Raw genomic sequence first — 15,258 nt, forward strand, 5'->3', positions numbered from 1 at the left:
CACGTGTTCTTTTCTTTGGTAAAGAGTATAACTTGTTATTACTTGGTTTCCCTCATGCCCTGTTAAGCCTTTTACAGTTGAACTTTTGTGTCTGATTCCGTAAAATTACCCATTTAAAAGCACTCACGTTCGGAGTAGTTGACGGTAACGGAAAACTGAGATGCTGATACTAGGGGATGCATTGCTTAGTTCTGTCGGCTGCTGTCTAGGTTTTGCACCATCTATTCAAATCCGGATCATCCAATATATTTCTTTGTTACGGGAAACAAAAGCTATTTACTCAGTCGCTATTTTGCGAATGTAGAATTCCCGGCGTTGAAAATGTCTCTGACGAAAACTTCCCGGGCTTACAGCTAGATGGCAGCTTTAAGATACCGCGACGTTTCGACGAGTATCTTCGCAAAAGATGATGAGCGTGACAGTAGTCGAAACGTCGCAGTATCTTAATGCTATCACCATGTCTGAAACCCAATAAATTTTCATCAGTGCTATTATTTTGACTCAAATTAGCTGTTTTTAGTTTATAAATTTTTTTCTGTAGCTTTCTCTTCAAAGCTTTATCTTGGTAAGTTGTATGGTTTACCTCCACTTGAGTCGGGTAGTTATAACACCAGGGATACCAAGCTACGATACCTTACAGTTCACAAACAGAGAACATGGTTGTGGACGAAATAACAAAGGAAAGCTCTTTTCCGCCATAGTTAAATACTTAGCAGCTGCGGTTCCCAATCTTACGGCGCAACAGAAGCAACAATATCAAAAAATGCCACGTGTCCCATTCGGTGACGCTTGGCGCAAAGTTGTGGAATTTAGTTCATAATCTTAACGTTCAATTTGGGGAAAACGAACTTAGCCGTCACTCTTCTACACTCAAGAGCCAAAGAAACTGGTGAACGTGCCTATTATCGTGTAGAGCCGCATCAGGACGTGGCATGGATTCGACTAATGACTGAAGTAGTGCTGCAGGGAATTGACACCATGACTTCTGCAGGGCTGCACATAAATCCTAAGACTACGAGGAGTGAAGATCTCTCCCGAGCAACACGTTACAAGGCATCCCAGATATGCCCACTAATACTCATGTGTGGTGAGTTTAGCGGTCAGCGGAAGTGTTCAAGCTCCCTAGAGCCACCCTGTAGTAATTTTGGACGTGTGGGATGTCGCATTGTCCTGCTGGAATTGCCCAAGACCTTTGGAATGCATAATGGACATGAATGGATGCAGGTGGTCAGACACGATGCTTACGTACGTGTCACCTATTAGAGTCGTATCTACACTTATAAGGGTTCCGATATCACTCCAACTGCACACGCCCCACACAATTACAGAGCCTCCACCAGCTTGAACAGTTACCTGCTGATATGCAGGATCCATGGGTTCATGAGGTTGTCTCCATACCCGTTCACGTCAATCTGCAAGATACAATTTGTAACAAGACTCGTCCGAATAGGCAACATGTTTCCAGTCATCAACGGTCCAATGTCGGTTATGATACGCCCAGGCGAAGAGTAAAACTTTGTGTCGTGCAGTCATCAGGGGCACACGAGTAGGCCTTGGGCTCCGAAAGCCCATAACGATAATTTTTCGTTGAATGGTTCGCACGCTGACACTTGTGATGGCCCAGCACTGAAATCTGCAGCAATATGGGGAAGGGTTGCAGTTCTGTCACGTTAAACGATTCTCTGCAGTCGTCGTCGGTCTCATTCTTTGAGGATCTTCTTTCGGGCCTCGGCGATGTCGGAGACTTGGTATTTTACCAGGGTCCTTATATTCACGGTACACTCGTGAAGCGGTCGTAGGGGAAAATCCGCACTTCGTCGTTGCCTCGAAGATGCTGTGTCCTATCACTCGAGCGCCGACTGTAACTCCACGTTCAAACTCACTGAAGTCTTGATAACCTGCCACTGTAGCAGCAGTAATCGATCTAACAACTGCGTCACACGCTTGTTGTGTTATACAAGAGGCGTTGCCGACCGCAGCGCTGTATTCTGCCTGTTTACATATCTCTGTACGTGAATGAGCTTGACCACACCAGTTTCTTTGGCGCTTCAGTATAGCTGGTCAGGTACCGCCGCTGACAGTTTCTTACACTGGCAGGATTAAAAGTGGAACTCGCCACAAAACAAGTTTTCTCCAGGAAGGCTACTAGCTACTGTTCAACACAAAACTCGTTGAAAAAAAAAACGATATGCTACACATATAAAATTAGGTTCATTATAATAATAAGTTCAATATATCACGATACGCAAACAAAAACTCGTTGTCTGCGGCAACTATGACTGTGAAAAAATTCGCTTTATGTAAATTACCTACGTTGTATTGTCTCCATTTGCAACTAAGCTTCAGCCACGTTGAATTTTCTGCGCAGCACGCCAGTTAATGAAATAGAAGGTCTATTAAAACCATGACAGATGGCATGCACGTTCTTCATAAATTACCTCGCATTTATTTAATTTCATACCTGTCCAATGTAAAATGTAATGCTCCTTGCCCACATCAGTGTACTGCGCAACAGTACGAATTCTCTCCCGATCTAATTGCCGTCCAATATCTAGACCAGCACAGGATAAGGTATAAGCAAATAATTCCTGTTATACTGATTTTTACTGATATACACATATATTGATTGTGGTTGAGCGACATCCACGTTATATTGGAGAAAATAATTTTTTTTTCAGTGTTCGAGTGTTCGGTCTGTTTCCCGTTCACGTTACATGTGTCTAGAACTCTGCAAATTGCCAATATAGAATTCCTAACTAATAATTCGCATAGATGATCAAAGGGAATCTCTGTGGCGTTCAGTTCACAAATGTTTATCGAAAACGAATATTTTCGGGTCAGGTATTTCCGACTAGACTTTGAGCCATGAGCATAAGCTAGAACTTCCGACTGTCGATTATTGCACGCTCATGTTTTGCACGTACAGCAAATAACGGTATATTTGGCCTTTTATGACTTTTTCCAGAGATCAGCAGTGACAAAGCATCTCACTCGTGTATATCAGTACGTCTAGCACAGTGTATTAATACCAACGTACATACAGAATGACATTTTTTGTTGGGAGTACGTTCATTGTAGTAAATAACATAGGTTTGGATATTACATTCGTTTTTGTAGGACTACCTAAAAATTTCCCCTCCAGGACGTTTAAAGTTCGTTCTCGTTTCCATTGACGGTAGTTTTGTTACGCATCTATATCGTTGTATCGTTGGTACAAACGGTAGAGTAGGATCTGTTACTAAGGTTTTGCCCTCCACTCATCCTGTGTTGCGAGCCACACATTTGAATATGAAAAATGAGAGTCTCCTACTGCGTCGCCCTCAACTGTACAGCCTCTCTATCTCTTTCTCCGTCTCCTACTCCCTCCCTAACCCCCTGCCCCTCTGTTTCTCATACACACGAATACTCTCTGACACACACAGTCTCTCTCAGTCTTGTGTTTTTCATTCTTGTTTTTTTTTTGTTAATATCTCATGATTAATAGCAGCATACTGCAATTATGATTTTTGTGAGTGTACTTTGAAAGCTTCGGATTTAATTTAAGTGGAGATATCACAATTTTTTTGTTGTTGCGAAAAAATCACTTTTGTTGTGCTTTTTGCTTCTAACGGAGAGTGTATTTTTCAGATGTTAATTTGGTCGCTGAGCCAAAGCCACACCAGACCGGTAGAAAGAGGCAAAATGTTACCAAAACTGGCAACGACTGGTGAGTTTGGGATAATTTTCACAAGGATCTTTTTGTTTTTAAAGTTGCATTTTAATTTTTATTGTAAGCAACCTGTAAACCCTTCCACGGGAATAATTAAATTAAAATACGAAAACTTTTTGTTTTGAATTTTGCGTACATAGAAAATGGAAATTTATTTTGGTTCCCAGGAGTTGAAAGCGTTGTTTATAACGTATAGTGAAATATGTTTGAAATTGACTGTAGTAGCTGTTACAGTAGAAATTACCTAAACGACTTTTCCATTTTAGTTGTGATCCTAATACTATGGAATTTTATTTTTAAAGGTTTTTAAGTAAACATTAACATACCTTCCTTCATCTGGACTGCAATTTGGAGACAAGCTTATTTTTACCTCTATTTCTGATAAGATACTTTTTGTTCATTTCCTTGTGAGCTTCGGATTTGTTTTACGATACTGGTTTTGTGTGCAATACAGTAGCTGTAATATACACCGAAACGGGTGCCTGCATTAATATATAATGAGAAATGAGGTAATTCAGAAATACTGAAGATGAAGTCGTGCGAAAACCTGGCCCATGATACCCTTCAGCGTTATCTACCGGAATTAATTTTACCAAACCAGTTCACGCTTGTCGACCATACAGTTCCGCCCTATAGTGTATTCAGCGTTGAGGTATAATTATTTAATATTATATAATTGTTTATATAATTATAATAATTATAATTATTTATATAATTATATAATTTATATTATATAACTAATATTACTTTTAAATTATACGATGATTTATAGCAGTACAGAAATACCAAAATAATATTTAGTTCCTAACGACAGGAATGTGAGACACAACTACGAATCACAATCTTAGAACTTCTCCTGATGTTATTTTCTAGAAGGTAATACGACAGTGTGCCAACACTTTATACGACACTCAGCGAAAGCGAATGGATCAGATGCCAGATCGTGTTTACGTTTACAAACACACACACACACACACACACACACACACACACACACACACGCACACGCAAGCAAACAATCAATTAAATTTAGAATTTTCAAACTCCGCTTAGTGTTTGCCAGTTTTTCCTGAACGTCAGCAATTTCTAATAACTAGGTATGCCAGCGTCACTTAAACATATTTGCTACAATCTCTACGCTTTACCATCTACTACTTTTCATAGTTTCCGTCAACTTTATCACGTGACAATGCCGTATGTGCATCTCGAGATCTTTGGCAAGAAACTGTCGGTCGACAGAGAATATACGGAAAAAATTTTTTCGTAGTATGGTGACATATCTATATATATGTACACCTACATGACTACTGTGCAGTTGATAATTGTGTGTTTCGGTGTTTCGCAGACGATTAGTAAACCATTTTCAGATTACTTCTGGAGCGTCCGATTCTCGAATAGAACGTGGTAAAAATAAGACTCTAAATCTTTCTACGTCACCTCTGATTTCTCTTATTTTGTTAAGATAGTCATTTATCCTTATCACTAAAGATAGTTTTGGAGTTTTAATGTTTTTCTATGCCCCACAGAACCTTCTCGTATAGAAATTTCGCCTACTGAAATGATATTGTTCTATCTTAAATTCAGTGAGTGTAGCCAGATAATAGCCTGACTTTTTCTGCTAACAATTCTCGGGGAGGAAGGTTTGCAAAACAGTTAAGAGGCACTTCAGAGATGAGAAACATACCACATAACTTGTCCCGCAGTAACACTGCATTTGGTGATGGGTTCATTTTTGTCTATAGGTGTTTGACAGAAGAAAATCAGCTGCGGGCAGTATATGCGGTGGCCAAACGGTTTCCTCGTTTCCACGCGTGTCGGAATTTAGCTCTGCCCGCAGCCACGTGACTCCGATCTCCAGCCCGTGGCTGTGGAGGCGGACAAGCTGACTTACGAGCTCTCTCCGGCAGAGCAGAACCCATAACGGAGAGAAACAAAGCGTGAAACTGTATTTCATGTGGCGCCGCGTAGCCCTCGTATTGAGGGGGAGGGCGGTTTCTGATAAAATAACGCCCCCACAAAGTAGCGAAACCGGAAAAGAATTGTATCCATTCCTTCCCGCAGGAGTTATGTTAGGTGTATTAGTCCTTTGTTTACCCACAGGGGAGAGCGTTTTCCTTGTGAATCACGACGCTAGAATTACGTAGTGCGTCACATGTGTATTTAATTTATTCCTTTAGATCATGGTAGTTAGCAATGAGATCTTTCAAACACCTTCTTCAAAATAATGCTCAGCTTTGATAAACAGGAGCATGGCCAACATGTAAACGAATAAATAATGCGCAATTAGTAGATCACTTCGAATTCATATACTTACTTATTCTGTCAGTCAGTCATTTACGGGCTATGATACCATTACAGCTATTATAACACTCTCCAGTATGGCCTTCATCTAATTGCTTAAACCCTTAGTTCATTTGTTTTCTCTGAAAATCCCAAACGTCACTTCAGCTGGTTTGAAAATTTCTCGGGCTTCTACCTTTTCTGTGTGCTTGAGTCCCCTAAATCCTTTTTACCATGGTACTGTTCTTTTCGGTTCGAGTTAAGAATGCCTAAGATGTATTTCGTCCATTTGGAGTCACTCATTCTTCTTATAAAACCACAGACGTGTAATGTTTTCCCATTTCAAAGTACATTCCTTGTTTCCAGTTCTATATACATCCCCCTTTTACAATTTTAATGCGATGTACTGTGTAAAATCTTCCCGCGTCTTCCATCTAACTCTGCTACTAAACACCTACCAAAAATCCGATGGCTGTAAACATACTGGTGTTATTGCAGAGTTGTATTGACGTATTTTGGAGCTCATGAAAAAGCGCTGTTAGCTGTAGATGTGTCACGTGATTTAGAAAGCTATTTGCATTTTGTAGTTCTCGCTTTCAAGATTTCTCTGAGAAGCTTTTGGCCGTAATCAAATCGTCTCGATGTTGTTTTTGATATATGATAATTTTTAAAAAGATATCTGCAAGCTAATGTGCTTTGACACTTCATACGGTATATTAACCTGTAATCAACTGTATTGTTTTTGCAGACTGTTTCAATTGTTCCATCATTATGACTACCTCATCAGAAAAATCTGAAGTGCGTTTGCACACCATTCTACGTAGTTCCAATCCTGAAAACTTTAAACACGTTCAGAAATTTTAATTCGTTGTGCCACTTTTGTATTATTTTTTTACTGTACACAGTTGAACGTGAGTGCCGAATGTCCCTCTCCCTGTCAAACACCTGTTTCAGTTTATAGGGACTCATAGAAATATCCTAGAAATTTCGTTTTGGATTTAGTGTTGGCGTTTCTCTTATAATTCCTAGTAATTTTCATTGAGCTCTAATTTCTGCCAGAATGTTGTTTATATTGAACATTATCGCCAGGGAACAACGCGTTTGCGAGCCTATTACCCTTATTCTTGTACGTGAAACAGACGTGTGTTTAAAACAAAATATGGAGCAAACGCTAAAGCCATTTCTTTGTTGTTAGTGGGCACTACACTCTGTAAGTCTGTCTTATAAGCTTTCCTTACGACAGCACAATGATGGATTTCTACTGCGATATAAAAGTAATACCTATCAAGTATATGTCATTCCAGATAGTTATTCAACATTCCTAGTTTTTTAAAAGAATAAAAGTGGTGACTCGCTGTAAATCCATTATATATGAAAAAACTTTTGGTTTCGTTGCTGTAACAGCTCGTAAATTAAGCTTAAATTAAGCTCCAATTGGCCTTCAGCCCCAAAAATATCGAGTCCGTTAGCCCAATCCTTTTGCTGTCATTGATAAGTGGTCGATCACACGCTTCAAACAGCTGTATCTTACCCTTACCACTTTCAGGGGATGGAAATCATGTTAGTAGTTGTTACATATGACGCGTCTGCTAATTCGGTGAATTGTCTCAGAAATTAAAGGGGACATTTAGTAATCAGCATCATCAGAAAGTAATGGAAATATTTGTTTCCTTGAAAGTAATCAGCATTAGCTACTACACTATTCAGACATCGGTAGTAAAACTATTGGAAACGGGCTGGTAACGCTTCTTGTGGAACCGCTCGATGCGCTGAGGTCACGCACTGTTGGATACCTATTCGCAACGAATGCATGCTTAACTTTCTTGCTCAGTGCAAGGTGATGGATCGTCAGGACCCTACGTATTCTCCACTGTTTTTTGTTTACCCGCCATAAAATAGTCCTGAACGTCCAAAGTTTCACAGACTTGTTGATTACAGTGCTTCGAGCGATTCTACAAGAAGCATTTCCTGACAGCTTCCAACAGTATTACAGCTGATGTCAGAAATGTGTTTTGGATAATGGTGATTACTTTGATCGCCAATAAAGGTATTTCGTTTTAACTCTCGTTTTCTTTATTTTCTGAGGCAATTCATCGAATTTCTCAGACGTACCTTATGTAAAATATAGTGTACTTATTGGAAAAATACAGTTTCATTTTCTGATTGCCTGTTAGGCTCAAACGTAAGGATGGAAAAGATTAACCACTGATCTTCATGTCTCGTGAAATATTGAGTCTGAATGCGCGGTACTGTTGAGGGATAACGATTTTAAGCGGAACAATGTTATGGTCTCAGTTCACTTAATTTTGTTGACCTGTCGAGCCACAGTTCGTAATAGTTCTGCAAACAATTGTCAGGTTACATGTACATACTATAAGATAAGAGGAATTTATATTTTATATGTCATTCACCCTAGTTACCATTCAAGCTATTTCAAGAAAATATTTAAATTCCGTTGATTCATTTGCGCATAGCTCTCAGTTCAAAATACTCTAAATGTTCGTATTCGTCTTCTAGGGACTGGTCCTTTAGTAATCATACTTGGTAATAACAACCAGTATTTAGTTTTACCTCACTTTGTGGTTAGAATGCGATCTTTAAGTATAATGTCAGCTATACCCACACCTTTCCTTGCACTATATTGCTTAGATGTCCAGTTCGGTTTGAATTGTTAACTGTATTCAAGAATATATTTCACTTTGGCCGACGGAAAGCTCTGTAACGTTGTCCAATATTATGCTTGCTGAGTAACGAGAAAATTTCTTGAGGTAACTGTAGATTATATTGAATCAGTCATGAAGCTAAGTTCAGTGCAGTGAAAGATAATTCTGTGCTAAAAATACAAAACCAGAGCCCCCATACATTGTTAAAAAAGTGAGTTTGTAAAAAATTTCTGGTTTTTATTTATGTAACATATAAGTTTAGCTGCACTTATAAGAATCACACTAAACTGAAATAAAAAATATCCTAAATGTAAGAAGATGTTGACATTGTATTTTTAATACTATAGAATACCATTGTTCTGAAATCAGAATATGCTTTACATGAAAATATTCTTGTTGTTCAGTATATCTACAGTTTTACTAATTTATAATAAGTAGCATAACATAATTGGTAGACTTATCTAATAAAAGCATTTTCTTTCTTTTTCTAGGGACTACTACTATGACAGGTAAGAGGTAACAAGGGCTATGGTACATCTCTGGCCAATGTAAGTTATGTATAAATAGAAAGGTAGTGTGTCAGTAAATACAACTTTTGATATACAGGGTGTTTCAAAAATGACCGGTATATTTGAAACGGCAATAAAAACTAAACAAGCAGCGATAGAAATACAACGTTTGTTGCAATATGCTTGGGACAACAGTACATTTTCAGGCGGACAAACTTTCGAAATTACAGTAGTTACAATTTTCAACAACAGATGGCGCTGCAAGTGATGTGAAAGATATAGAAGACAACGCAGTCTGTGGGTGCGCCATTCTGTACGTCGTCTTTCTGCTGTAAGCGTGTGCTGTTCACAACGTGCAAGTGTGCTGTGGACAACATTGTTTATTCTTTAGAACAGAGAATTTTTCTGGTGTTGGAATTCCACCGCCTAGAACACAGTGTTGTTGCAACAAGACGAAGTTTTCCACGGAGGTTTAATGTAACTGTTTGAAAAATTTCAACGGACTGGGAACGTGACGGATGAACGTGCTGTAAAGGTAGGGCGACCGCGTACGGCAACCACAGAGGGCAACGTGCAGCTAGTGCAGCAGGTGATACGACAGCGGCCTCGGGTTTCCGTTCCAAACGACGCCGACGTCCACGTATCGTCTCATGCGCCCGAGTTTACACCTCTATCCATACAAAATACAGACGCAGCAACCTTTCAGCGCCGCTACAATTGCTGCACGAGAGACATTCGCTAACGATATAGTGCACACTATTGATGACGGCGATATGCATGTGGGCAGCATTTGGTTTACTGACGAAGCTTATTTTTACCTGGACGGCTTCGTCAATAAACAGAACTGGCGCATATGGGGAACCGAAAAGCCCCATGTTGCAGTCCCATCGTCCCTGCATCCTCAAAAAGTACTGGCCTGGGCCGCCATTTCTTCCAAAGGAATCATTGGCCCATTTTTCAGATCCGAAACGATTACTGCATCACGCTATCTGGACATTCTTCGTGAATTTGTGGCGGTACAAACTGCCTTAGACGACACTGCGAACACCTCGTGGTTTAAGCAAGATGGTGCCCGGCCACATCGTACGGCCGACGTCTCTAATTTCCTGAATGAATATTTCGATGATCGTGTGATTGGGCTATCCGAAACATACAGGAGGCGGCGTGGATTGGCCTCCCTATTCACCAGACATGAACCCCAGTGACTTCTTTCTGTGGGGACACTTGAAAGACCAGGTGTACCGCCAGAATCCAGAAACAATTGAACAGCTGAAGCAGTACATCTCATCTGCATGTGAAGCCATTCCGCCAGACACGTTGTCAAAGGTTTCGGGTAATTTCATTCAGAGACTACGCCATATTATTGCTACGCATGGTGGATATGTGGAAAATATCGTACTATAGAGTTTCCCAGACCGCAGCGCCATCTGTTGTTGACAATTGTAACTACTGTAATTTCGAAAGTTTGTCTGCCTGAAAATGTACTGTGGTCCCAAGCATATTGCAACAAACGGTGTATATCTATCGCTGCTCGTTTAGTTTGTATTGCCGTTTCAAATATACCGGTCATTTTTGAAACACCCTATAGTTATTACGTAGCATTTAAAAATGGTTCAGATGGCTCTGAGCACTATGCGACTTAACTTCTGAGGTCATCAGTCTCCTAGAACTTAGAACTAATTAAACCTAACTAACCTAAGGACATCACACACATCCATGCACGAGGCAGGATTCGAATCTGCGTGCGACCGTAGCCGCTCGGTTCCAGACTGTAGCGCCCAGGACCGCACGGCCACTCTGGCCGGCCGTAGCATTTATGCATGTATAGGCTAAGCAGTTTCAAAGTCAAGAAAAAGTGAGAAATTTACATCATTTTTAAAATAATAATTTAATAATTATTATTTTACGTAAAATTATTATTATTAAGGTCTAATAATTACTATGTAATACTAATAGTAATAAATTAATTGTAATTTAATAATTTTTACATGTGCCGGATATTGTAAAAGAAAAGATTCGTAAAGCTCTCTTAAATATTTACTAGTTTTCGAGTTAAAATTCGGTAAATTTCGCATTATGTTAGGAACATGGCAATTTATGTGCTGTTTAACTCAAGAATCTTATAAGGGATTTCAGTGAACTACAATGCCTTTTGAAGTTGAAAGTCGGTTGTTGATGGAGGTACATAAAAATAATTGAACAATAAGTAATACAATTTATAAAAACTTATCAATAATGCACTAACTGAAAAAGACCTGCTTCGCTTGTTCATTGTTTTCATTTGTTTTCTGAGTGCATTCCAGATGACTCATAAACAGTGAGAACATTCGAGGCCATTACATAACACTGGAAATTTGGCAATGCTATGATCCGACATTAAGGCAGTCTTCTCCTTTATTGACAATACAGGACTGAACTGACGTTCTTAACTTCTCATGGAACTGACGTTCTTAATAGTTTATGGAATAGCACAAAGTGTTATTTCAAACATTCTATGCTCTCATATATTGTAGAAAAAAATTTGATTCCAGAGGTTCTCCCAGTCACGTTTTAATTCTGACAGATGCATCGTTAATTGTGCAAACTTGTAATAAGGAGTGAGTGCACAATATCTAGAATAGAAACACTTGACTGGAAACGTACCATTTCCGTTTGAGACGGTTTCACTTCAGGCGTTTAACTCACCCAATTCTGTTTGGGGACAATTACCAGGTAATTATTCGAGAGGAACGTCTGTTTATCATTTGAGCACATTTGTGTGTATTAACATTTAAACATTACATGCTTACATTATGCCAAAACAAAAAAGAACCCAGGCTACTATATGTGCAGAACAGTACTGATACATGACAAAAGCGCCTCGATGTGTCGACCACCAAAGTTGTTACACACATTGTAGCTACGAAGCATGTTCTGGTACATACCCTCCATTCCACCTGGTGTCCCTTCAGCTTATAGTGAAGCGGCCAGAACTCGTGACGGCAGGTCTTCCTGTATCTCTACAGGAGTCTCATTGCAAGACAGGCGGTAAGTGACATCGGATGACTCTCTGACGTAGTACGCGTCATCCTCTCTACCCTGTTGCTTACAAGGACAGGCAACTCTGGTGATACTTCACTCTTTTCCTCAGCAAGCGGTAACGCGTTACACATCTGAACTGAAACCATCGTAGAAAGGACATGGGATCCTATTCAATATATTGCGTACTCACTCCTCTATAAAAGTCCTAAAAGTACGTAACGGGGATTTCTGAACAAACTGTAGACTGTGTGTAAACAAAGCTTTCATAAAGATCTAACTTACTTGAGCTTCAACCTTTTTTATCACACATTCATATCAGTTTTAATTCTTAGTAGTCCCTTGTCTGAAACATGCAGAAAATTATTGAGTAATAGATACACTGGTGTCCAAAATTAAAGCAACAAACTGCTATTTCCCCGTACTGTGTCTTCGATGTAATCAAACTGTCAGCAGATGTCGTTACGATCGTGTTCTGCACGGAAGACAGCATTCCGATCAACGGACAACCACGCCAGCAATGACGTCAGGGCTCCTATCAAGCGGAGTAGTGTTTGCATGTTAGTCCCACATCCACAATCGCTGTGTACACAGTCACAAACGGTGAAGTATTGCAGAGAGGAGACGCCTACCAGAACCTCGGCGGTAGAGGGCCATAGGAAGAATGGAAGCAGGAGAGTCGCGAACTGATGTCCGATGGCTTAATGTGAATCGTTGTGTTGTTCCTCAGATGAGGCGACTGTTTACACAGACAGAAACTGTATCCTGGGGACCAGATCAGAGCCGACCGCGTGTGACATCAGAAGAAGTGGACCGTTGTTTTCCTATAAGGGCATGGCAGTACCGTCTTAGTACAACACTGCAGCTGGCATCTGAGTTCGCAGCATCCTCTGGATGTGTTGTAGGGAGGCAAACAGTGTACATAAGGCTTTAGCTGAGTGTCCTTTAGTGTTGGAGACGTGCTCTCTGTTTACTTCCGGCGTTTCTTAATAAAAAGCAAATGTCTAGAGCAGAGCCCTCAATATGCCACTAGGACGTCAAACGGTAGGCCAATGTTTCTCCATATATGAGTCCCGATTTAGTTTGGAGAACGATTCTTGACAGATTCGCATCTGTAGGGCACGAGGGACACGGTTTTTGGACCGAAATCTTGTAGAAAGAAACCGATATCGAGGAGGATCCCTAATGGTGTGGGCAGGGATTATGTTGACCACTAGAACACAACTTCAGGTAATTGTACTGGTGAAAGCAAGTTTTAACTGCTGTCAGGTACCGTGAGGAGATAGCCCGCCAGGGTAGCCGAGAGCGCTAAGCCGCGGCTTCCTAGACTCGGGTAGGCGCACCGGCCCCGGATCGAATCCGCGCAGCGGATTAAAGACGAGGGCCGGTGTGCCGGCCAGTCTGGATGTGGTTTTTAGGCGGTTTTCCACATCCCGCTAGGTGAATACCGGGCTGGTCCCCATGTTCCGCCTCCGTTACACGCGTCGCAGACATTTGAAACACGTCCGCACTATTTCACGATTACACTAGACGCAGACTGATTCCGTCCTGGGGGGTATGGGGTGGAGGCAGGAAGGGCATCCAGCCATCCCTAACACTAACATTGCCAAATCCGTTGTAACCACGCCGACCCCGCGATCGCTGCGATACTTCGTCGTAAGCGAAAGAAAGAAAGAAAGGTACCGTGAGGAGATCTTGGGATCTCATGCAAAGTTGTTGCGAGGTGCTGTGCGCCCACACTTGCTGCTGATGGGTGATAATGCTCGACCTCGTAGAGGACGTGTGGTTGAAATTTTTAGGAAGAGGGAGATATTGCACGCGTAGCGTGGCCTGCGCGCTATTTCGATTTGAATCCCAAAGAGCATGTCTGTGATACACAAGGAAGACGGACTGCATCAGGTCAGCATCCACCAGCCAGTCTGCAAGACTTGTGAGCAGCTCTGTAGGAGGAATGGGCGCTATTGCCTCAACATGAGATTGATGACATCGTTCGCAGCATGTACCGTCGTTGTCAGGCCTGTATTGGTGCCAGAGATGGCCACACCCCATACTGAGCACATTACCCAGTTGTCAGAATGTGTGTGCAAATCCGTAAGTTGGAAAATAAACGATGAACATTTTTGTCTACTACCGTTATGCAAGTTGCAGTCGATTACATTATGTATACTTTAGATTTTTTCTACTTTACTGTCGCCTGTTTATACTGTGTTGTGGCAAAATTTCCGTTTGTTGCCTTAATGTTGGACGCCAGTGTATTTAAGTTCACGTTGTACTAGAGGTTGCGATGGGCAAACGATCAGCAACCGCCTTCTCATGATTCATGGATGTTTCTGTTTAATTTTTATTTTTTCTAGAGCTCTCCGTTGTGTTTGCCATAAATAGTTTACTAATATTTTTTAGAAATCAAATGCTAAATAAATTGGCCTAATTTTATTGCCTTTAGAATGGCGTATTTCAAATCTATCACAGTGCAGTGTTTGTGTCACGGTTTCACATACACGCTGTCATTTGTCATGAGATAACGTGAGTGAATGGTACGCCTTCGAGAAGAGAGACAGTGCGCTGTGAGAAACTGTTTTATGTGAAAGGCAGCAAGTACAATACTGCACTAAGAGAGTATCGCCGACTAGAAAGTTTGAAGGGAGGCCCAAGGTCATTAAATGGTTTAAAGAAGATGATAATGAAATTCGAAAACACTGGTGAGCTTGACGTGGCACCTGGAAGAGGAGGGCGTCCTGTTCCGGAGGAAGATAATGGCAAAGTTGTCGCACCTGTCACTGACCATGCAGCACGTGCACTGGATATGCTATTGCTTCCGCAGTGACTTCATTGTCAACGATACGGAAAGTTATACACCACTGGCCACCAAAACTGCTACACCACGAAGATGACGTGCTACAGACGCGAAATGTACCTTACAGGAAAAAGATGCTGTGATATGCAAATGATTACCTTTTCAGAGCTTTCACACAAGGTTCGCGCCGGTTAAGACACCTACAACTTGCTGACATGAGGAACCTTTCCAACCGATTTCTCATACACAAACAGCAGTTGACCGGCGTTGCCTGGTTAAACGTTG

The 15,258-nt window shown here is 40.9% G+C and overlaps 1 protein-coding gene across 4 annotated transcripts in view; it reads left to right on the forward strand.

Annotated features, from left to right (window-relative positions):
• LOC126267417 (RNA-binding protein Raly-like) overlaps positions 1-15,258 on the forward strand; it is a 381,807-nt gene that overhangs the window by 308,292 nt on the left and 58,257 nt on the right. For all 4 annotated transcript variants that reach the window (XM_049972649.1, XM_049972651.1, XM_049972648.1 and 1 more), the window contains exons 4-5: positions 3,628-3,706; positions 9,144-9,161. In XM_049972649.1, the coding sequence (XP_049828606.1) occupies positions 3,628-3,706; positions 9,144-9,161 (97 nt within the window). The remainder of the gene's footprint in view (positions 1-3,627; positions 3,707-9,143; positions 9,162-15,258) is intronic.

Source organism: Schistocerca gregaria, chromosome 4, assembly GCF_023897955.1.
Source record: "Schistocerca gregaria isolate iqSchGreg1 chromosome 4, iqSchGreg1.2, whole genome shotgun sequence".
In the NCBI taxonomy this organism is placed as follows: Eukaryota; Metazoa; Arthropoda; class Insecta; order Orthoptera; family Acrididae; genus Schistocerca; species Schistocerca gregaria.